The following is a 24,290-nucleotide window of genomic DNA, read 5'->3' on the forward strand; positions in this document are numbered from 1 at the left end:
ATACTTGGTTGGTCAGCAGGAGTTTCCATACCACCATGGCCTGCCTTGGGTTCTTACCACCATGATATGCTCTGTGATGAAGAGAAGGATGTGTCTGGGGTCTGCTGAGAACATCCCACTGTACAGCTTCTCCACCAGCTTCTGGGTAAAGTGGGAGATATTCACATATGAAGGAGCAGCAGCAGCTTCTGTGTTTGGCTGTGACTCTTTACTGCCTAAGGTGGAATGAGGAGACAGACCGAGTTTGAGAAATCGTCAAAATCTGAACAGCCTTCTCACAATAGTCTCCAAGCCCCTTCTGTGAACCAACCACATCTCGCTCACCTCTGTATACCCCATTGTAGCCCTCTGTATAACCCACTGCTCTGAAGATGGGGTCTTACACACAGGTATCCAATGAATACACACTTATTCAAAATAAATTGATCTTGAAACATCTAGTCAGTGATATAAACCAAGTGAGGAGGAAGAAAGTGCGGGGCAGTATTTCTTCCAGTGGCCATTTAGAATGAAGATGGAGAAAATTTTAGGTATAAGGCAAATAGGAAGGCTGTTATGGTGACCCCTGAGACCCTGCTGCTATGGCAGGCTGAGGACAAAGCTGTACTGTGGATTATCTGTCTGTGCTCACCAGCACGATGGGCATTGTGCTTAGATGTGGATGTGATGATCTCAGCTAATTCTGATAACAATTCTCTGAGTTAGCCATGATTGTTGTACTCACTCACAGGCTAAGGCACCTGCCCAGAGTCATACCACCATCCAGTGACAGAGCCACGATCAGAACTGGTACTACCAAGCTCTACTCTGCCACACTTCAGATGCTCCACAAAGGATCAATAGTCAGGGTTTCTGTGTTGTGGGGCAAAGAGGAGTCCAGAAAATGAGCTGTGTTACTAAGGAATCTGTGGCTAGAAAACACAGAAAGGACTTTGCCTAATCTTGTTTGGAAGGTGCAGCTGTCCTGGAAATAAGTCTTCTCAATGAAACTTCAATCTGAATTTCTCAGGGGTAATGGCAGCTTCTCCATCCAGGTTCACTCATTTAACAAAAACATGTTGTGCCAGCCATAGGTGCAAATAGTAAGATGCTGAGCAGAAGAATGTTGAATTCCAGGTGACATCTTGACTTCCCTTGTGGGAAGAGGACACAATTCTACTGAAGGCAGACAACTGGTTTTGGCAGAAGGACTTTCTGTCTCCAAGTGGCCCAACGATGGCAAAGGTGTCATGAAAAGAAGCAAGCATGTCTTCCCTGGAGCCTCCAGGCAGGGTCACTGAGTTGCAGATTCGTGGAGGGACTGACGCATAGGTGGTACCTAGAGTGCCCTGCAGCTCTAGGGCCCAGGCTTCCTCTACAAGATGGGCATCAGTGGCTGGTGGACACACTGGCTTTCCAGCTTAGCTGTCACCAACTTTGTGTCATAAATAGTGAGGAGCAAGTCACCTCCACTCACCTGTGAGCACCGACATGTTGCCTCCACTCATCACATGAAATATTTCCATGGTGGAAAGCAGGACCGCAGACTGGAAGTCTCGCTTCTGTTGGCTGGTGGCATTGTCTGGAGAAGCCTGGAAGCACACCCAGGAGAGTAAGACAGCAGCCACATGACCATCATGTCCACTCAGTGCCTCCCGGGGTCCCTTGCCTGGCCTGTATGCCACTACCACCACTGCTAGCAGTGTGAGCTGCCAACAGCTCACAGCTGCTCCTCCAAGGCACTGCCCTCTGCTGACCAAGTTGCCTCATCTAGGAGGTGATGCCCATTTCCCAGGGAGAAAAGGCAGGTGGGGGTGGCCCACAGATAATAACCACCTGGCAAGTGTCTCCATTGAAAGTACAGTCCCCAATAAATCACTTCTATACAATCTCAGGCTCTGCTTCTAGGGACCTGGCTAAAACGTGCCCTCATTCATCTATTCACTTACTGCTGGTATGTTCCCTGTTCTGCCAGTGCCTGTAGTTGGAGGACAAGGACTTCCTCCCACAACATCACTGAAGTCCCAGAAGATGCTCTGGACCACCAGACTGCTGGCATCTACAGGCCTAGGTGAGCTCTTGTAAGAGATCAGCCCTCAGGTCTCCCTTCACGTACCCCACCCTCATGGTACCCGTGCTCTCCCAGGCCCACTCCCACAGCATATGGCCCAACAGCACCCTTTCACCCACCTCCAGGAAGACTTCCAGCAGCAGCCACTGCTTGGGGCTGGAAGCTGCAAGCAAGAGCTCCCTCAAGAGTAGCTGCATGAACTTCCTGAGCTGTCTCCTTGTGGGATGTGACTGTGCAGGAGCCTGTAGTCCCTCCATAATGCTGTAATCTCCAGCGTTGGGCCCGGGACTGCTGGCGTTCTGGGCAGACTCAATGGTAACCCCCTCAAAGACAAGAGAACCCCAGCATGAGTGCCTGCCCTGCCCCAAAATGATTTCACATCTATCTCTGAGGTATGCATGGGTGGGAATCTGATCAAACCCATTAACAGGTAAGGAAATGGAGGGTACACAGGGGTAGGCAACTTGCCCAGAGACCCATCATTCATAAGGAGGGCTGCTGTGGTCCCCACAGCCGAGATGCGTGGCAGTCGTAGAAAGAAGCTAAGCACGGAATGTTCAGACGTAAAGCCCAGAATGTTCTGGGCAAGGAGCTTCCCTTCGGAGTCACAGCTCTCATCAGTGAAATGGTAACAGTACAAAAGACACCACAAAGACATGTGAGGACACAATGAAAGGACAGTGTGTGCCACCGTGGCTGGTCATGGTATCTGGTCAAGAAAGCTGCGTTCCATGCCTGGAGAAGCCCTCACCTTTACTGTCTGCCAGGCTCTGCTGATGTTAACAGGTAGGACCCTCGGGTGCAAAGAGGAGAAGGACTTCAGCAAGTCCTGGCATCCAAGCCCCTAAAGCACCTTGGCCTTCACATGCTCATTTTTATATTTATAAAAATATTGGCAGGTGAATGAGACTGGCATCATTAACCCAGCTACATCCAGAAGGACACAGAGGCCGAATGACACACCCAAGGACATGCGGCCAGGGACTCCTGATGCCTGGCTGAACTTTTACGCACATTCACCTGTTGGAACCTCCCTTTGCTCATTCATAAAATTAATGCAGCCATTCTTAATTAAGCCATAAAATGAATTTAATGGCACCTAGGGAAGTGGTGACTGCATTAATTAGCTCCACGCGGCCTTGACTGGAAAGATGCCATATAAATTCATAGCAAATCGAAGGCTTTTGGCCAGCAGCCTTGTTCATGAAGAGGGTCTGTCATGTTTTCTGTGCAACAAAGGTTTTTTGGAGCTGACTTAGAGCTAGGACAAGGCAAGGAAGCGCTGTGGAACTAGAGTCAGGCACCCCAAGACAGGGCATGGCTCCTCTGCAGTTAGCTGGGGAGGTAACTTTGGGCACGACCCTCCCCCAGGCAGACACATTGGGTGTGGGGCGGAAGAGCCCTGGGTCAGAGTATGTTCTGCCTGCTCGTGGGCAGCCAGCTGGAACCCCAGCTCAGCAAATGGTGAGCCTGACCTGCTGTGCAGGGGCTGAGGTGGGGATCTGGGCTAAGAACGTCCGGACTTCAGTGCCCTGGATTCCTCCAGAGGGCCCTCTGGAAGAGGTGGTAAGGGACAGCCTGTGGGATTGTCCTTCCTCGCTGCCTGGCCTCTGTGCTCAGGGCCCTACCTTTACCCCCTCCAGTGCATCTTTCTTCTTTATTCTTACTTTTCCACTATGTTACTTTACTTGATATTAACTCATCAAAACATTTTATCTTTTTTGCAAATGTTCTAGTCTTTATATTTAGTCTTTTCATTAAAACAAATTACTCAAATTATATTTGGCCATTTAATTTTATTTTAAACTGATTGTGATAGAAAGGAAGTGGGCTTTGGGGTGAGCAGGTGGGGGATAGAGAAGGGGCTATTGAAAGAGATAGATGAAGTTTAAATCTTGGCTCTGTCACTTATTAATCACATAACCTGTGGTATATTTCACTCTCTCAACCATTTGGTGAGATAGGTCTTTGACCCCCACTAAACCAGAGGACACTCTTCACCACTCTGAGCATCCCTTTGCCCCAACTAACACACACCACCTGTATAGAGTACCCATTAGAGGTCTGTGAAGCACCAGGCTCAGGACTGTGGTAGGTGTTTAGTCCATGGAAGCTGTCACCATGAATACACTTCTAGAAAAAGATTAGTTAAAAGAGCAGTTCATTCATTCATTTGGTCATTTACCAAATAATTACAAAACAAACACTAATTGCCTGCACTGTGCTTCACCTGGCTTCTAAACCTTCTCCTTACCATTGTCTGCCTTTTAGATTGTTCCTTTAGCTGCTGTTATCAATTTGCAGACAGTTCTCACAAGCTCACACTCCCTGTCTGGGTATAAGCTTCCTACACCAAGGAGGGGGTGATGAACTAGTTTCTTTCCTTCACACTGGTCCCCACCTGCTCCTCTCAGCTCCCAGACTTTCTGAGCCCACTGAGCCCCATGGACCTGCTAGGATTGGTTCTCGGTCTCCAACTCAATCACATACCCCCTTCTCTACACCCCACCCCCTACTCACACCTAGTCCTCAAGACTCAGCCGGACCCTCTGCTGTCCCAGCCATCCTCTGACTGCAAGGGGTCCCAAGTCATGGCCTACAAACAGGATGAGGGTCCTGAGAACAAGAGGCAGAGAAGGACATGCTTCCAGTCCCCTCTCCCCCACCGGACTGGTGCACTGCCACAGGCTTCCTGGGGTGGAATTTGTTATTTCACATCATCAGTTGGAGGGTATTCATATAGAATTGGACTTGATCTACCATCAAATTTCTCATTACTGAGATTTCTAACAACTCCAAAAAATTATTGAATCTCAGAGTTGAAAATGACCTCAAGCTACATCTCAGCAGAGAAAGGAAAAATTACCCAAGTTGTTTACTTACTGTTTCAGCTAAGTTACCTTCAAATGTGTTTTACTTTGGGAGGTGGGGAGGAATTTTGCCCTTTGCCCTCGAAGGACTACGACACTCACCCCTGCTCTCATTGGGGTAGGATGATGGCATGTCCTACCTTGTGGATTCCCAGGGGGAAGGTAATGGTGGCCAAGGTCTGGAGGAACTCTGGGGCCCGCCAGGCTGGGTCCTGGGGGTAGGTGCTGTGCACAAGGCCAAGGAAGTGCAGCACGCTGTCCGGGAAGGTCTGTTCCCAGGCGCCGTCTCCACTACCTGTCAGGGGCTGAGCACACATGTCATGAGAGGTGTGCAGTGCATAGAGCCAGAGGATTTGAAATCAAGACAGAAAACTTCCTTTCAGAGGCTCTCAATCAGACACCTCTTTGCAAGACCCCTAAGACTGTGGGTTGCCACGGGATATTGGTCATCAATTGGGGAAGGATTCCACAGATGCAGGCATTGTTCCCAGGGCTTCACATGTACTCCTCACCTCACAACAACCCTCTGTGATAGGTCCTCTCTTTACCCCTATTTCACAGATGGGAAGACAGAAGCACAAAGAGGTTAAGTAACTTACCAAAGGTCACCCAGTGGGTAAGGAGCAGAGCCATGAGTTGACCCCGGGCTGTAAAGTCGGCCTGTCTTCCCCATATTGCCTCTATGTAATTAGACATGACATTGTGCTCAAGGAACTTGCCAATCAGCATGGACCCCAGCCTTCCCCAGCCCAGTGCTTATGCTCCCGGCTCTAGACCCTGTCCTGGCTGATATCTGGACAAACCCTGTACAGGGCTGGCAGGAACTGATGAGCCTCTTCCCCACCATCCAGGGGTCTGGAATAGATCGTGTTGTACTGAGCTGATACCCAGCACCCTGAGGGGACCTGGGCACCTGTCTGCTCCCATACCACAACCTGGCCTCAGCCACACGGCAGAGTCTCCATCCTAGCTGCACACTCGTGTCCTGCTCCTGCTCAGCTTTCTTGACCAGCTCTGTCAAGTCACTCTAGAGACTGACTCCGGCCCCAATATGTCCATCTACTGCCTGAGGTCCTGCTCTATCCTGAATGGACGGCCTGGAACTTGAAAATTCACCAACCCTGCATAGCCATGCTAACGAGACTGAGTGACAGCCTACTCCTGCGGATGTCATAGGTGGACGTTGTGTCTTCTTTTGGCCCATCCGTGGCTTCCTCATTACTCCCACCAGCCTGTCTCACATCCTGGTCCCATGTGCATGAGTCAGGATGCCCTGTTTACCAAGTAGATATCAAGTGCTGGGAAGTGAGCCTCATACTAGAATACTCAAGCCTAATTGTCAAAAAGTGTGTGGGACAATTAGAGAGCGGTTTAAAATCTGATTCACAGGATCCTGTGAGGGTTTGGTGTGGGCTGAGCAGACAAGCAGAGAGAAACCACTTCTGAAGTCCCCTGCATCTGGCTTCCCCATCAGATTCATACAGGATGATATCAGATTTCCAGGGAAGTATCAGAGGTTGGAATTCAGAGACTGTTTTCTGGAGTTAGTCGGCCTAGTTCGAATCCTGCCTCTCTCTCTAATTTAACGGCCTAACTTTGGACTGTTCCTTAACCTCACTACATTCTGGTCCCAACTCTATAAAATAAGGATTGTAATGGACCTATTTCATAAGGTTGTTGTGAGGATTGAATGAGACATTTGAGTGCTTCAGACTTATTTTTTCAGTGACTAGCACAGGGTAAATACAGAAGAAGCTGGAAGATAAGATCAGATAGAGGACTTGGACTTTGGAAGAGAAATTTGGATTTTATGCACTGAGCAAGCAGGACGCCCTGAAGGTTGTTAGGCCTGGCAGTGACCTGAGATGCAACGCTAATGCTGGACACACGCCCCTGCCATGCCCTTGCTCCATGACCTTGCCTGAATGTGCTAACCTCCATAGCGACAGTTTCTACATTTGCGCAATGGAGATAATGCTGTCTGTTTCAAAGGATTTTTGCACACAGCGAGATGGCTAACATCTAAAAGACCAACAATGCAATACATTGACAAAGGCGTGAAACAACTAGAACCTTCCCGGAATAAAAACTGGTGAAAGTGTAAACTGGCACTTCACTTCAGAGAACTATTTGAGGATATCTACTAGCACAAGTCATGTGTACCACTTATGATACATACTTTCACACCCAGGCATATTTCCAACTTGTATACCCACCCAAAGATATGTACATAGCAGCTTTATTCATAATATATCCAAGTGGAGACAACTAAGAATAGATAAATAAATTGAGGTCAATTATCACAATAAAATACTATTCAACAATAAAAAAGAATGAATTACTGACATATACAACATCATGAGTGAATCCCACAAACATAATGATGAGTGCAAGAAGACAAATGCAAAAGAGTACACACTGTATGATTTCATTTATATCAAGTTCAAGAACAGGCAGTCTAAATCTAGGTTACCAGTGTTCAAGGGAATAATGTCAAAGAAAGTAAAGTTCAAAGCTAATAATAACATAAGATAAAATAACTATCTGAAAAAGATATGTTAGAGTTATTCGCTACAATTGAATTTCTACTTTTTTTCTCTTATCTTTCCAGTTTCTGCCATTTATATTTTGATGCTTGTCTACTGTATTTAGTAAATGATGCTTTCATGACAGATATCTTCATTGAACTAAAACAATATTTGAGTGAATTTGCTTTTGTTATATGTTTGTTAGGTCCCAGAAGGTTGGGTCTTGTTCACTGATCAATCCAAGAGTCACATCTGTAATGCACCACTTAACCATTTTATGCATGATATTATAATGCAAATGCTTGGTCTTATTTTTTACTTCTTTCAGCATACTATGTATTTTCTTTATTTTAAATACTTTCATTATTCCTTTTGTTTGCTTTTTAAAAATAGTATTGGGCTGGACGAGTGGTGCGATGGTTAAAGAATTGGCTTGGGATGCCAGAGGGCCCCGGTTCGGATTCCACATATGAGGGCCAGTGACACTGCCCTCCACAGCTAAGATGCTGAACAACAGCTCAACCTGGAGCTGGGCTGCCGTGAGTCGCCGGCAACAGTGTAGGCTGCAGCTTCTGTGGCAGTGGGTTGCCATGGGCTACCATATGTAGCCAGCAGCCAGCGTGAGCGGCCAGCAGCCACAGTGAGCAGCCGTCCAGAAGCCGGCGACTGATCTGCCTCACCCGGGAAGAGCGCAATGATGGTGCCAACTTGGGCCAGTGAAGCAGCGTCCTCCACAACTAGATTGAGGAACAAAACGACAGCAGCTTGTCTGTTCCCATCCCCCCAATTCCCCAATAAAAAATCTTAAAAAATAATAATATTAATCGGTTAGAAAGGTAACAGACTCCTTATGCTGCAAACAGAAAATATACATTTTTTTTCAGGCACCCCAAAATTAATTGCACATTAGGCCTACAATGGAACCATGAATAAGTTCTCCAAAGATGGAAAGTATACAGATCACATGCTCTGACTAGGACAAAATAAAACTGGAAATGGGTAGCAACATAAAAAAAAAAAAGTTCAGCCACATGGACGTTGATGAGTCCAGAAGTTCTTGAAAACTGCAATCACAAAAACTCTAGAAAACAATGAAAAATGAAGATGCCAAACATCAAAATCTTAGAACTATCCAGAAAAAAGTCAAGAGAATAATACTATATCTAAAGTTGGTTCTTTAAATAAATCCACAAGTACTCAGCTTTTTAAGTAATGGGGGGGGGCAAAGAGAGAGTATAAATTTATGAAGAATAAGAAAGGCAAAATAATAACACAAAAAATTAAATGAATTAAAAAAACCATTTGAGAAAATTGAATAAATGAGATTTTTAAAAAATATGAATTACCTAAACTATATCAAGGAGACATTTAAAACCTGAAACAAGGCAATAGTGGAACAAATTCAGGACCAAGAAGTTTCATGGGAAAAATTTAAATAATATAAGAACTATGGATCTAACAGTTTCTGTTTTTTTATTATTAGTTTCAGGGGTACAAAACAACATAGTGATTAGATATTTACATCCCTCACAAAGTGACAACCCCAAGGCTAGTACCCATATGACACTGTACATAGCTATTACAATACCACTGACTATATTCCCTATGCTGTGCTTTACATCCAGTAAAGGATTGGGGTAGGGGGGTTGTCACTTCAAGGGGTAAAACGTATAACTATTTCCCTGTGTTGTACAGCTGAAACTAATTCTAAAAAATGTGTATTTCATAATAAAAAATAATTTAACAAAAAAAACACATGAGTGTTTTTAGTTGCATTGTCGTGGCTGCCTCAATGTCCTGAATCGATTCAAAACATTTTTCTTTCTTGGTTATTTTGACTTTGGGGAAGAGCCAGAAGTTGCATGGTGCCAGATCAAGTGAATATGGTAGATGAGGACACACTGTAATATTTTTATTTGACAGAAGTTGCCATACCATAAGTGATGTGTGACATGGAACATTGTCATGATGGAGGATGAAGTAAAGATATGCAAGAAAGAAGACTTCCAGGACTACTTCAGAAAGTAGCAAGAACAATGGGATAAGTGTGTTCAAAGCGAGGAGAAGTATTTTGAGGGGGATTAATCACAATGTGTCTTTTACTGTAATAACGTTTTTTATTTAAACATTCACCATATTTTTCGATCACACCTTATATAGTATCATGTCATCTGCATATACCGACAGTTTTACTTCTTCCTTTCCAATTTGGATTCCTTTTCTTTCTTTTTCTTGTCTGATTGCTGTGGCTAGAACTTCCAGAACTATGTTGAATAAAATTGGTAAAATGGACATCCTTGTCCTGATCTTAAGGAGAATGCTTTTAGCTTTTTCCCATTGAGTATGATAATAGCTGTGGGTTTGTCATATATGGCCTTTATTATGTTGAGATATGTTCTCTCTATGCCCACTTTGCTGGGAGCTTTTATTATAAATAGATGCTGGATTTTGTCAAATCCTTTTTCTGCATCTATTGATATGACCATATGATTTTTATTTTTCATTTTGTTTATGCAGTGTATCACATTAATTGATTTGCAAGTATTGCACCAAACTTACATACCAAGAATAAATCACACTTGATTGTGGTATATGATCTTTTTGCTGAATTTGGTTTGCTAATATTTTGTTAAGGATTTTTGCATCGATGTTTATCAAGGATATCAGCCTATAGTTTTATTTTTTTTTGTAATGTCTTTGTCCAGTTTTGGAATTGTATTAATTGTGGCCTCATAAAATGAGCTTGAGAGCCTTTCCTCCTCTTGAATGTTTTGGAATAATTTTAGAAGGATAGTTGGTAATTCTTTTTTGAATGTTTGGTAAAATTCACCTGTGAAGCTATCCAATCCAGAACTTTTTGTTGGAAGTTTGGCTGATTATTGATTCAATTTCATTAGTAGTAATTGGTCAGTTCAGATTTTGTTTCTTATTGATTCAGCCTTGAAAAATTACATGTTTCTGGAAATGTGTCCATTTCTTCCAGATTATCCAGTTTGTTGGAATATCATTGCTCATCATATTTTCTTAAAACTTTTTGGATTTTTGTGGTGTCAGTTGTCACTTCTCCTATTTCTGATTTTGTTTATTTGGGTCCTCTCTCTCTTTGTTTTCATGAGTCTGGATAAGGTTTGTTGATTTTATTTATCTTAAAAAAAAACAGCTCTTGTTTTCATTGATCTTTGTATTGACATTTTAGCCTATATTTCATTTATTTCCACTCTGATCTTTAATATTTCCTTCCTTGTACTCACTTTGGACTTTGTTTGCTGTTCTTTTTCCAGTTCCCTAAGGTATAAAGTTAGACTGTTTATTTGAGATTTTTCTTGTTTCTTTAGGTACGACTGCATTGCTATGAATTTTCCTCTTAGGACTGCTTTCACTGTGTCCTATAGATTTGGGGTCATTATGTTTTCATTTTCATTTGTCCAAGGTATCTTTTCATTTCTTCCTTGACCTCATTGTTGACACATTCATTATTTAGTAGCATGTTATTTAGTATCCATGTGTTTGTGTGTTTTTCAATTTTTTCTTGTAATTGATTTCTAGTTTCATACCATTGTGGTCAGAGAAGATGCTTGATATGATTTAAATCTTCTTAAATTTATTGAGACTTGTTTTGTGGCCTAACATGTAGTCTATCTTGGAAAATGTTCTGAGTCATTTAAGGCCACTGTTTCCTTGTTGATTTTTTGTCTGGAATATCTGTCCATTGCTGTCAGTGGGGTGTTAAAGTCCCCTACTATGACTCTGTCACTGTTGATCTCTGCTGTTATGTTGGTCAATATTTGTTTTATATATTTAGGTGCTCCTATTGGACACATAGATGTTTACTAGGGTCGGATTGTTCCCTTTATCATTATGTATGTCCTTCTTTGTCCCTTATTATAGTCTTCATTGTAAAATCTATTTTGTCTGATATAAATATTGCTACTTAGCTTTTTTCTCATTTCCATTTGCATGAAATATCTTTTTCCATCACTCTACTTTCAGTCTATATGTGTCTTTCGATCTGAAGTGGGTCTCTTATAGACAGCATATGCATGGGTCTTGTTTTCTACCCATTCAGCTACCCTATATCTTTTGATTGGAACATTTAATCCATTTACACTTAAAGTGTTCATTGATAGGTACATAGTTATTTCCATTTTAATATTCATATTTTTTATCTTCTTTTTTGTTTGTTTTTTCCCTTTTTCTTCTTAAAGAAGTCCTTTTTTTAAAAGAATTTATTGGGGAATTGGGGAATTCCGGGAGGGGAACAGTGTTGGGGAGTTGGGGAGGGGGAAGAGCCAAGTTGTTGTCCTTCAATCTTAGTTGTGGAGGGTGCAGCAAGCTCAGCTCCAAGTTTAGTTGCGCCGCTCAGCTCAAGATGCTGTGTTCAATTAGTTGTGGGTAGGCGTAGCCACCATCCCATGCAGGAGTCGAACCAGCAGCCTCGTTGTTAAGAGCACACACTCTATCCCCTGAGCCACCTGGGTGGCAGCTCAGCTCAAGGTGCCAAGTTCAGTCTTTAGTTGCAGGCGGACGTAGCCCACCATCTCGAACAGGGGACCTTGTTGTTAGTTGCATATGCTCTCACCGGCTGAGCCTTCCTGCCACCTGTTGGCAGCTCAGCTCAGGCGCAGGTCACTGGTCCATGTGGGAATCGAACTGGCGACCTTGTTGTTCAGAGCTCGCACTCTTGAGCAAGCTCTTAACCAACTGAACCACACAGCCAGCCCCTAAAGAAGTTATTTTAACATTTCTTGTAATACTTGCTTAGTGGTAATGAATTCCTTTTGCTTTTTCTTGTCTGGGAAGCTTTTTATCTTTCCTTAAATTTTAAATGACAGCCTTGGTGGGTAGAATAGTCTTGGTTGTAGGCACTTGTTTTTCATCACTTTGAATATTTCCTGCCAATCCCTACTGGCCTGCAAAGTTTCTGTTGAGAAATCAGCTGAGAGTCTGTGGAAGCTCCCTTGTAAATAACTACCTTGTGTTTCTCTTGCTCCTTTTTAGGATTCTCTTTGTTTTTAACCTTTGTCATTTTAATTATAATGTGTCTTGGTGTGGGCCTGTTTGGGTTCATCTTGTTTGGGACTCTGTGCTTCCTGGGCTTATATGTCTTCCTTTACCAGGTGAGGGAAGTTTTCAGTCATTATTTCTTCAAATAGGTTCTCAATCACTTGCTCCCTCTATTCTCCTTTTGGTACTCCTTTGACATAGCAAAGATGGTGCCATCCTGTAGGCTACATGTGAGGCAGGCTCCACACAGGGACATAGCACCTGTCCCTCCAGCCCTCACCCCACAGCCACACAGCTCAGTCTTTCCCCATATGCCTCTGGTGCCTCTCAAATTGCCACCCCTCTACTGCAGCCCTGGAAAGTGCTTGCAAGTGAATGAATCTATTTATGGGCCTTCTAAGAGGATGTCTGGGTTTCCAGCAACCTTCTGTCTCACTGGGAGGGACAGACAGGGCCCTCACCGATTTTAACTGCCAGATGTTGTGGGGACTCCACTTCGTGGCCCAGCATCACTGGTCTGAGGAGACCAGTGGGGGGCTGGGACCCCTCCCTCTTCAGAGGGGGTCTCTGACACTGAGGTGTTCCTCCCAGTGTTCAACCACCACCTGTGTGTTTGGGGTCAGTCTGCCTTGCATCTCCACCCCTCCCACTAGTCTCAACGTGGCCCCTTCTTCATATCTTTAGTTATAGGGGTTCTGCTCAGCTAGTCTTCAGGTGATTCTTGAGATTGATTGTTGTTTAATTTATTGTAATTCTGATGTGATCCTGGGAGGCAGCAGGCACAGCATTTACCTAATCTGCCATACTGTACCCTCTCCAGGATCTAACATCTTCTTAAAATATAAAGAAAGGAGAACAGTCTTTTTAAATAAAGTTAGTATAATACTGATATCAAACCTCACAAAGATATAACAAAAGAGAAAGCTGCAGCAAAATATCATTTGTAAATATGCATGCAAAATCTTGAATAAAATATTTATAAACAGAATAAGGAAGTACACTAAAAGAACAAGAATAAAGTGACTAAGTGAGGTCTTTGCAGGAATGCAAGGAAATCTAATGATGTAATTTATCATGAGTAACTGGTTAAAAAAAGCATATGATCATCTAATTATATGCTAAAATAGTATTTAATAAAAATTAAACACATTCCTGTTTTGAAAAAGAGCAAAAAGTATGATCTGTACTTTCCTAGCATAACCATACACAGAAAAAGCTGGCAAAAGATACAAACAGGCAATTCACAGTAAAATAAATAGATGTTTAATAAGCATATTAAAAATGATATCAACCTCAGTAATAATAAATGCAGAAGAACTCAACTATGAAACCTCCACCAGTGGGAATGGAGTCAATGGAATTGTAATAGATAAGCATGATATCGGGGATGGGAGGGCAGTAGATGGGAGAGGGGGGTTGTTACTTTGTGAGGGGTGAAAAGGATAACTATTGCATTGTTCTGTATACCTGAAACTAACAATAATATAAAAAAAAATTTTTTATAAAGAAACCCCCACCAGTTTGGCTGTGTTGTTGAGGCTGTGAGGACTGACTGACACTTCTATACAGGATGATGAGGTGTATATTAAGTGGAGGAATGTATGTGTGTAATGTCTAATTCAACCTTTGTGAGAAGTTCATCCAAAAGAAAATACATGAAGTACGCTTTGCTCTACTATCCCACATTCCAGAAATCACACTAAGGAAGGCATCAAACTAGAGAGAAAAGATGCCTGCTCAAGAAAGTTCAATACAGACATTTGATAACAATAATCACACCGAGAAACAATGTAAAATTCCATCTACAAACACAGATGATTCCCATATACTCGTATGTTTATTAGCATGGAACTATGTTCACAATATTTTGAGGAAAAAAGACAAAAGAAATTTATGTGGTCTAGCCCTCTGTAAGGAAATGGTATAATCTCAGAGAGGTGTCTGAAAGAATATTCCACTAAAGTTTACAGAGGTTATCTCTGAATGAGTGTATTTCAGGTGATTTTTACTTTCTTGTTTTCTTTTTTATTTAAATTTTAAATGCATCATTTTATAAAAGCAATAATGTCTCTACACACAACCAAGCCTCCAGTTGCCCTTCAAGTCTATAGACTGAAGCCTGAAGTTTTCAGCCTCTCATGCAAGTTCTTGTTAATCTGGCTCACAATTGCTCCTGCTCACATGCTATATGGCCTTCGCCCACTCACACTTGCCTCCATATTCTAAAATAACCCCTCCACTCACCTCTGGTAGACCTGAAAGGCCTGAATTAAAGGCTCTCCATGAAGCCTCTCCATGTCATGTCTACAGTGGGTAGACATCTGTCTTCTCTAAGACAACTTTCTAATTCACAGGTCACTGACATGTGAGGCCCACACGTCCTGGCAGAGGGGAGCACCTTGAGGGGAGAGGCCCCTTTTCCCTCTCCGCGGCATCCCTAAAGCTCCTGACTTAAAGTAGTTGCTCAGATATGTTCCCTTTGATCGAACACACGAATCTCCCAGTAAAGCAAGTCAAATGTTTAAACAAATGGAAAACAAAAGTCTTCTGGCAAGAGTAGGTAAACCTCATTGGAAACATTTAGGCTGATTTTCCCATTGTGCATCTAAGTTATCACCAGGAGCCCTCCCCAACTCTTCTATCAAGCGTTCTGAATAACACTTGCTAATTACTGCCATTACTTGGAAACTGCTGGGAAAAGTCAAGGTGACCCTTCCAAACATCTTCCCATCTGATCCTTGTCACGACATGTCAGGAATGGGTCTTACCTGGCTCATGGTGGCTTTCAGCATTTCCAGAAGCAGCAAGGCACCCTCAGTGCACAGGCCAGCCCGGAGGACTTCATCTGTGTTGTGCTTCTGCAGGAGCCACTGAAGCATGGCATCCAGGCTGTCCTGAAAGAGGAGGGTAGGGCTGCAGAGACCTGCGGCTATGAACCAAAACGACTGGCTTTCCAGCCAGTACATTGTGTTTCCCAGGCGGCCCAGTGCAGAAGGTAAAACAGCACAGCAACACCTAGGTGGCTGCCCCATCTGGGGAATTTCAGCCCACTCATTGCATATGGGAAATGCACAACTCCCAGAAGGTGCCGAAGACCCCACTAGCAACTTGCATCGAGTTTAGTTCTTTTGGTCTGACATCATAAATAATGTCCCAGTCAACTTTAATGAATCTTTGTAAATGAGATTATAGAACACATGATGAATTCACTTCAGGGAAAGTGCAGACTATAGTGGAAAGAGCACTGGTTGCCAAACAGGATGATCTGACTTTGTGTCTTTAAAAGCTGGGCTTAAGCAAGCTATTCAGCCTCTCGGCAGTTCAGTTTCTGTCTCTGTGAAATGGAAATGACATTATCTACCCCGTGGGATTGTCATAAATATCAAGTGAAATAAGTTTCCTGACATTCAGCAGACCTTTGTTTCCTGGATACATTCTTGGAGAAATAAAAATACAGGGTTTTGATGAACTTAGTAAGTATATTCAGAACTTTACTTTGAAGTGGGGTCTGTAACACTATTAGCTTATACCAAGATTATATCTGTCAAATACCAGGATGTGTAAGAGCTGTAATTTGTAGACTTCTATTTACAAAGCCATGCCCCAGTCCATTTCAATTCACTATGATGTGACTCAGTTAAGACAAAGAAACAATTTCTGAGTCTGCTGTTTGTCGGGTGTCCCAGAAGGTGAATAAAAGGTGGGTCTGTTCTTAAGGTACTCAGTACCTAAGGAAAGAGGGAAACATGTAAATGTGCCTGTGTCACTATAAGATGGAGGTATGCTGAGGCACAAAGGAGGGAATGATGCCCTCTGTCCAGGGGGCCTAAGCAGGAGGTGGCATCTTAGGCAGATCACAGTGGGAGAAAGAGCTCATTAAAGGCACAGAGTGGGCAAGCACAAAGCAGATGGTCCTGTTGTGAAGGTGACTTGGGAAGGGCAGGCAAGTCAGGAAGCTGTCTGAAGAGACTGGTCAGACATTCAGTCACAAAGGGCCTGGATGCTTGCTGGCTACGGAGCCTGAACTGGATCCCATAGGAACAGGAGCCAGTGAGGACTTGGAGTTGGTGCAAATGAGTATGTGAGTGTGCATATACAGTGAGTATAGACTCCTCTTTGGAGAAATTTGGCCAAGGAAGGACAGGAGAATGATAAACAGGACAGCAATTAGTCAAGAGTGTGAGTCAAGAGGGCAGCTTCTGGTTTTAGGCAGGACATAGTTTATCATACTTATTTGGGTCTATGAAGAAACAGCCGGTACAAAAAGAGATGCTGAAAATACAGAAGAAAGAAAAAATACAATGGGGTAGGTCACTCAGAAAAAGAATGGAAGGAGTCCAGATTATCCTTGCAAAGCTGCCTTTGGCCAGTAACAATGGAGGGAAGGTGATGAAGGGGGTCACAGCATAAACAGACAGAGGAGGGCAGGGTACTGAGTCACTGCCCGCTTCTGGGCAGCCTCCACTCTCACTATGAGGTAAGTCATTTAAGCAGAGGGCGGCTGTGGGGCAGAAGACTCAACACATATAAGATTTATGTTAGGATGTAGGGGAAGAGCAGGGACGTTACTAAGGTAAAGGAACATGTGTTATTTTTCTGAAGGTATAAACTGAGGCTCTAAATCTGTGGTGGCAGCAACTCATCTTCCGATGCCACCCCCATCACCATGGGTTTTTCTAGCTGTACCCAAAAGGAGAAAAATTCTAAAATGGGAATGATAACAATGGAGACCTTTTGAGGAGGATGTTGGAAGGCAGAGGCAGAGGAAGTCAAGGGTATTTGAAGAGCCAGCCAAGGAGTGTGGACTGCTAGGGAAGGAAGGTGGCCAGTACAATAGAACCTGGAGGAGGTGGAGCGAGAAAGGGTGGAGAGTCTTAGGAAACTGCCTTGGTCACGTGGAATCAGAAAACCGAGTGTGTCACTCCATCCCACGGGTGCCCCAAGAACCTACTTTGGGCCCATCCATCAGCTCTGTAAGTGGTGTCTGTAGGAAGAAGGTGGACACGATGAGGTAGACTTCCGGAATGTGAACACGGTGGACCAGAAAGTTGTTCAGGACTCTGAACCCAGGAAGCAGGCAGGTGCTCTGGTCAGGTGTGGGAAGATGGCTCTTCAGGTTATCTATAAATCAGGTGGAAGGGGCACAAAATCTGACTGAAAACAACTGCTATTGCTTATGGTCAAGGTGGCGATTGGGCACATGAGGGCATTCCTTGCCACCTAGCCATCTCATAGAAATGCCAGAGAGAAATACCGTATTTTGCCGTGTATAATACACTGCCTATGTATAACGCGCACCCACGTTTTTGGCCCAAACTTTCAGGGGGAAAAAAAATCTTGCATTTTAATTTTTTAATTCAAATTTTTACTTGTTTACATTTAGGTACTCATTTTTTGTATCATAAAGGAATTTTAGCATTTATTTTTTAACATATTATGGTACAAGAAATTTTATGTAACAAATAATTACAAAACACAAGAACAAATACAACACACACAAAAATTTATGTACCAGTATAAATCTATGATATTTATGCATCATAGAAGGCCAAGAACTTTTCATCGTTGCCAGTTCATTGTAAGTTCAACATAACTGAGGATCGTGTTCCAGGGTATTATTTTGTATATGGATATCATTATTGATTTCTAGAGTTATACTTTTAACTCATAAGCATAAATAAAAGAATTAAAAACATTTATATAGATATGGAATTAGTACTACCCATGTATGCACATCCTTATTTTTCCTTCATGAATTTAGGCAAAAAAAGTGTGCATTATAGATGGCAAAATATGGTATATGTTATACACACATGGATACAAGAAAGTGCTCAACAAGAATTCCTTTCCCTATTCCTGTCATGCTCATTCATTTAAAAAAAAAATATTTAGTGACTAACACATTAGATTCAACAAGGCAACTTTGTGTTAGGCAAAAAAGACATAAAGTTCCAACAAAATATACAGAACCCAAGGCGCCTCACCAAGAACTAACAAGGTCAGAAGAGGAACAGACAATAAACAATTAAATATCAAATAAATACATACTTGTGATAAGCATTAGAAAGGGAAGTAATAGGGGCCAATAAAGTAGAATGTAGGTGCCGTCACTCAGCAGGACCACTCTCTGCTACAGGAAGTGGCAATTGAACAGAACCTTGAGGATGAGTCCGCATCAGCGGAGACAGACCTGCTGCTGTTGTGGGTTGGGGGAAACATCCCAGGAAGAGGGAAAGAGCCAAGGAGCCTTTGAGGAACGGAAAGAAGTCCCCAGTGTCTGAAGAGCAGGGAGGCGCTCGAAGATCATAAAAGGGGAATCAGAAAGGGCTGGGCTGATTGGGAGTCAAGGTGATGCTACTGCATGGGAGTCCCAAAGGTCCCAATTGGAGGGGAGCTGACAGGTCCTCAGTCACAGCCCAGGATAAGCTGGCACCCGGCCTCCTGGAGATGGCCGCATACTCACCCATCATGATGTTCATGCCTTCGGAGCTGCGTTCCACCCAGGATCCTGCAGACAGGCCATCTTTAAATCGCCCACGGAGGGAGGGGTTTGACAAAAAGTACAGCAGCAGCTTTAATCCCAGTACGATGGTGCGGGGATGCAGGTGGCCCTGCATGAGCAGCAGGAACCAGTCAGGGGCCAGGCTCAGGAACATCTCTTCCTTTGTCCTGGGGGATCAATCAGTGTGATAAATTATCTCTCAGCCCATGAGCAAATGGCATGTCCAGAAAATACAAATAATGTGCAGCCTCACTAGTCACCTAGGAAAGGAAAGTTAAGGTTAACATCTGGATATCACTTACCAAAGTACATACTGCAGTTTTTAAAAAATGGTAAATAAAATGCTGGCAAAGTTGTTGTGAAATGGATGAATTTGTCTATTAATGGCTGAAGTGTAAGGTTTCCAAAGCAATTGGAAACAATGTATTAATAGATGTAAACATGCAGGCCCCTTGGCAGCTCTATTCCACTGATATTCACTCTTACACAGTGTCTGATAGCCACCCATCTAATTACAACAACATAGTCATATGAAACACATAATGGTTATTTGTCAAAACTAATCGAAATGAAATAGTCCAATGTTTCTGCATCTTTATCAGTTTAGGCAAAAAAAAAATACACGATTAACTGTCACTTTCAAAAATGAATTTTAAAATGATGAATCTGGAGAATATAGGCTTGCTAGGAGGGGACTGAAGGGCAGGGAGGTGGGCAGCCAATCCTTAGAGGCAAATGCTTAGCAAAGGACCCAGACTCCTGGGAGCCAGGGAAGGATCTAGCTGTGCCAGGCAGTGTTCTCTGTGCCAGCTGCCAGACCAGGCATGGGGAGGGTGTGGCTGCTGGACTAGGAATCAAGAGACCATCCTGTCTTCTAGCTCTGCCTCCGAGTGTACTAACTGGATGACTTGGGCAGACTTCTTGATGTACTCTGGTCATTGTCTTCCATTACAGTGATGGGGATGGGGATGAGGATGATGATGGTGGTGATGATGGTGATGATGGTGATGATGATGATGGTTGTGGTGATAGCAGTGAACATATAAGTATGTATGGCATTCCAGGCACCATACTACTCTGGGCTATCCACATATTAATTTCCACCTATGGCGGGTACTACTTTTATCCTCACACAGATGAGTAGAAGAGTACCTCCCCAAGGTTCCTGGGAACAGAGCTTGGATTTGAACCCAAGAGGTCTAGATATCTGAGCCCAGGTGCTTAAGCACTACATAATATTCCCTTTTAAAAAGAAGGAAAAGGAAGGGTTTGGACTAGCTCATCTCCAAGTTCTCCAGTTCTACCATGTCTTTATTCTAGCAATGTAAACACTTATGGACTAGCAAATTTTTAAGTATTATAATATTTGCAAAGCTGTTTTACTGAAGAGTAACTCCCACCTACTTCCCTGCCCCCAAAACACATACACACCAAAATGTCAATTCAACAAGAGCAAGAATCTGGACTGACTTGCTCAGCACCACATCCTTGAATTGAGGAACATTGTCGGGCACATAGTAGGTGCTCAATAAACAGTTGTTGAGTAAATGACTCCAGGGTTGAAGGTAAAGCAGGCCATCAGTGGGAGAGAGTTAATGGAATTTTATGATTATACATTGTTTTGAAAGTTAATTGAAGGCAGATACTTCTTTTTCCAACTTGGAAAAATAAACTAAGTAACTAACAGTAAATGGCAGAAGAATTTGGCAAGCATTTTCCTTGATAGATGTTATTTAGGCTAACCACTTCTCCATTCTATTGTCTGCCAAGTACAGGACATCAAAATCAGTAATTGTCACAACTGCCAAAACAATAACTATTATACTATAGCAATGGTGGCAAAAGGAGTTTATTGTAATTATACCAAATCTGTTTTGAGTTACTCATGTCCATTAAATATTTGCATCAGAATATCTTAGGGCAAGTTCTGCTTTATTAGGTGGAGAGAATATAATTTTCTTTCTGACTAGTGCAGGAAACATACTGCAGAAAGCTGACTCAGAGATGCTCCACTTTTCATTAAGAAAAGGTTTTCATACCACACCCTGTATGAGGCAACCTCATGCCAAGTCACACTCTTCCTGGAGCTACTTACTCAGAGGACAGATGAAGTTGGGAGGAAGATATTACATTGAGCAGCATCTCCAGCAACTGGTTTCTGAGCCAGATTGTCTTTCCAGATGTTTGGCTTCCAGCTACAAATAAGGAAATTTAAATGTGAGAGAAAACGGATGTAAAGAGACATCATATTTGCTGCAGTAAGGATCATATTCACCAAATGCTTATTTCACCCAGGAACTGGGGCATGGATGGGACTCTAAATTTTGGCATTTAATTCTAGACTTCAATACAATGCTTTAAAATTTTTAGGAAATGTTCCTACAGTTCCCTTTAACTAGAGATGTTTTAAATGCTTCCCATCTTCCCCAAAATCCTAAAAATGATAAGATGAAATGTATCTTCCAGTGGAAGGAATTTTTTAATTATCATAGGCTGCAACATTTCTTGAGCACCTACTATGTGTTGGGTATAACACAGGGCATTGGGAACACAGTGTGCTCAATCTTGGTTCCTGCTGTCAACGTGCTTCCAGGCTAGGCCTTTGGCATATCAATGTTGCAGTAAAAAGAGAGCTTGAATTATAGCAAAAGGTATATAGATTCAGTGGAAAAAGAAACTTCACATCTGAATGTTATCATAGCCCCAAAGGACATGTTATCACTGTCTTGAGAGAAAATGTCTTTTAGACAAAAGTTTCAGAATGGAGGCCATCTAAGAAGGAGGGCTGACTAAGTAAACTCACTCTTGGCCTATTACCCATCCATTCATTCATTTCCTTGGCTGGCTGGTTATTTTACAACCAAATCAGGGCACAGACACCATGCTGCAGAAATAGGGCTGACAGGCAGCTTGAAGGAGTGGAGTCAGACTCCCCTCCATTTGGAGTCTGTCCCCATCTCTTGTGAAGGTCCTAATCTCTTTGAGCCTCAGTTTCCTCATCTACAATTCCTATAGAAATTCCTACTTTTCAACCTTGATCTAAGGAGAAGAGAGAACTTAACCAGATTGAGTAACTCTGTCTAAGAGAACCTTCTGCAATGATGAGAATGTTCCGTATCTCCCCTGTCCATGTAGTAACCACCAGCTTTATGTGATTATCAAGTACTTGGAATGTGGCTAGCGTGACTGAGGAACTGAACTGTTAACTGCATTTAATTTCAATTAATTAAACTTTAAATGGTAACGTGTGACTCGAGGCTCCCATCTTGGACAGCACACATCTGGAGGGCTCAGGACAAAACAGACAGTAATCTAGCATGGTGGGATGAGGGAGGGCATGGGGGAGGGGCCAATATTACCGCAGAAGGAACAGCACCTGCAAAGTATGAACAGAGGGTAGGCCATCACACAGTAAGAGCTGCCAGTGCTTCAGAATGCTGAAGTCAGGGTTCATTGAGGTGGCAAAGGTGGGAAGATTCAACCAGGAATGTAGGCAGGGGCTGCAGCATGAAGGACCCTACCTGCTAATCTACAGGGAACTGAGTTTTATTCTGGAAGCTGTTCCAGGTTGTGAAGGAAGAATGTACAGTTGAATGTGATTGCTGACTCTAATCATAAAACTATGACCTCACAAGCCACTATTTGGGAATAACTGCTCATCTGTGCATCCTTTCCCCTCTTGTTGCCTCAGCTTTCCCCTCTACAGAATGGCCCTACAAGGTGTGGCTCTCAGCAGGACCGTGAGGGTTGTCCTGCTGTCTTCACACTGGCATCTTGGAAAGGTCTTCTCACCAGGCACAGAGGGCTCCAGGACTCCATCCACACAGACCTGCCTCTCGTCCACTGATGAAGGTTTGAGGGTGTACACAACAAACACTGCGATTCTTAATGCAGAAAGAGAAGGAAACAGTCATCAGTGGGCTCAGCCATGTCTGCTGAACAGTTTCTACACAGATCCACCCAAGTGCGGCTTCAAGGGGGGGTCCAAGGGTAATCCCATTATTTGTGATCATGTAATATTTCCAAGGACTTCTAAAATTAGTCAGGATTCATCAGAGCAGTTAACTCTGGCTCTGCCAGGTCAACAGAACAGAGAGTGATGACAGAAAAGGCTAAATATTGTGCCAGGTGGAGCTGTCCTTTGGGACGTCTGTAAAAGGCAGACATGTTCGGTCGTCAGCTGGTGGTGATGGCTGTGCTCACAGAACATCTTGAATTCTTGGCACAGGTGTTTCTGAGCACCAGGGGGCAGTGAACACACAGCCCTGCAGGAGAGTCTTGCACACCCACCCCTTTTCTCAACGCTCAGCTCTGCACAGAACCCCTTTCAAAGGTTCCAAGGAATAGAAGCTGCCACTGCATTAAAGGGTAGTGATGATGGGTTGAGTGTGGTCAAGAGAGCTGGGGCCTATATTCCCTCATAAAAGGGTCCCAAGGCTCTGCCCTTCACCCTGGGAAGCTTGTGTAGTACCTGAGAAAATCCTGGATGCTGAAGTAGCCCCTCAGCTGACAGTCCAGAATGGCAATGATGATGGGGATCTTGGAGGGGTTGAGGCCTGGCTCATTGAAGAGGAAGACGAGCTTGGGTATAAGCTGTGCCTGGTGAGCCACTTCAGCATTCCGGGGGCCTTCCCTGGTGAGTGCAGGAAAAACACAGTAAAAGCTTTTACTGGAATGAACCAAATTTTCTGTGTTTCTCCTAAAAAGGTTTTCCAGGCTGAGCTTGCTCTGTGGCCCTCTGACTCCGATGCTCACTTGGCAACTCATCAAAATGCTGTCAGACACCCATCGAATACATGTCTGCCAAGGGCCAGAGTCACTTGGGGAAAGGCTCCCTACCCTTTGCCGCCCCAGAAACTGCCTTCAAAGACAAACCCCAATTATTGGCTTTTAAATTCCAAGCCTCAGGGAAAATTAATGGTGGTCTCAGAAAACTCAGAACAAAGCCAGCAGACTCCATGTGACCACCAGCACTTCCCAACAGCCAGGGGCACGGGGACCTTGGCGAGCCTGTCTGGTGTATGTTCTTCCTGCCCGCCCCAAACCACAAAGTGGATGAACACACCGCCGAGAGTCAAAAGGGAACAAGTCAGAATTCAAGTATCCACAGCCCCCTCCTTAGGATAATCACAATGCAATTTCCAGTAAATGCTACTCCCCCCACAAAAACAGCTCCCAGGATAAATGCTCACCTCTTAGAAAACAACAGGTACAGAAAGTGGAAAATGGCGGGCGGGGGGGGAGTTTGGGTAGATTGCTCTTTGTTGAACTGTCTTTTCAGTACTAACATGTTAAATTATGCCGAGCTCCACATCTCTGACACACAAAAGAGGCAG

The 24,290-nt window shown here is 43.5% G+C and overlaps 1 protein-coding gene across 3 annotated transcripts in view; it reads right to left on the minus strand.

Annotated features, from left to right (window-relative positions):
* The window catches only part of WDFY4 (WDFY family member 4), a 323,059-nt gene that overhangs the window by 162,338 nt on the left and 136,431 nt on the right, over positions 1-24,290 (minus strand). For all 3 annotated transcript variants that reach the window (XM_019655081.1, XM_019655082.1, XM_019655080.1), the window contains exons 26-35: positions 23,426-23,587; positions 22,747-22,838; positions 21,050-21,149; positions 18,916-19,121; positions 17,404-17,573; positions 15,221-15,346; positions 5,061-5,225; positions 2,170-2,373; positions 1,457-1,571; positions 58-215 (exon numbers count right to left, since the gene is read on the minus strand). In XM_019655081.1, the coding sequence (XP_019510626.1) occupies positions 58-215; positions 1,457-1,571; positions 2,170-2,373; positions 5,061-5,225; positions 15,221-15,346; positions 17,404-17,573; positions 18,916-19,121; positions 21,050-21,149; positions 22,747-22,838; positions 23,426-23,587 (1,498 nt within the window). The remainder of the gene's footprint in view (positions 1-57; positions 216-1,456; positions 1,572-2,169; positions 2,374-5,060; positions 5,226-15,220; positions 15,347-17,403; positions 17,574-18,915; positions 19,122-21,049; positions 21,150-22,746; positions 22,839-23,425; positions 23,588-24,290) is intronic.

This window comes from Hipposideros armiger, unplaced genomic scaffold, assembly GCF_001890085.2.
Source record: "Hipposideros armiger isolate ML-2016 unplaced genomic scaffold, ASM189008v1 scaffold_235, whole genome shotgun sequence".
NCBI classification, from domain to species: Eukaryota; Metazoa; Chordata; class Mammalia; order Chiroptera; family Hipposideridae; genus Hipposideros; species Hipposideros armiger.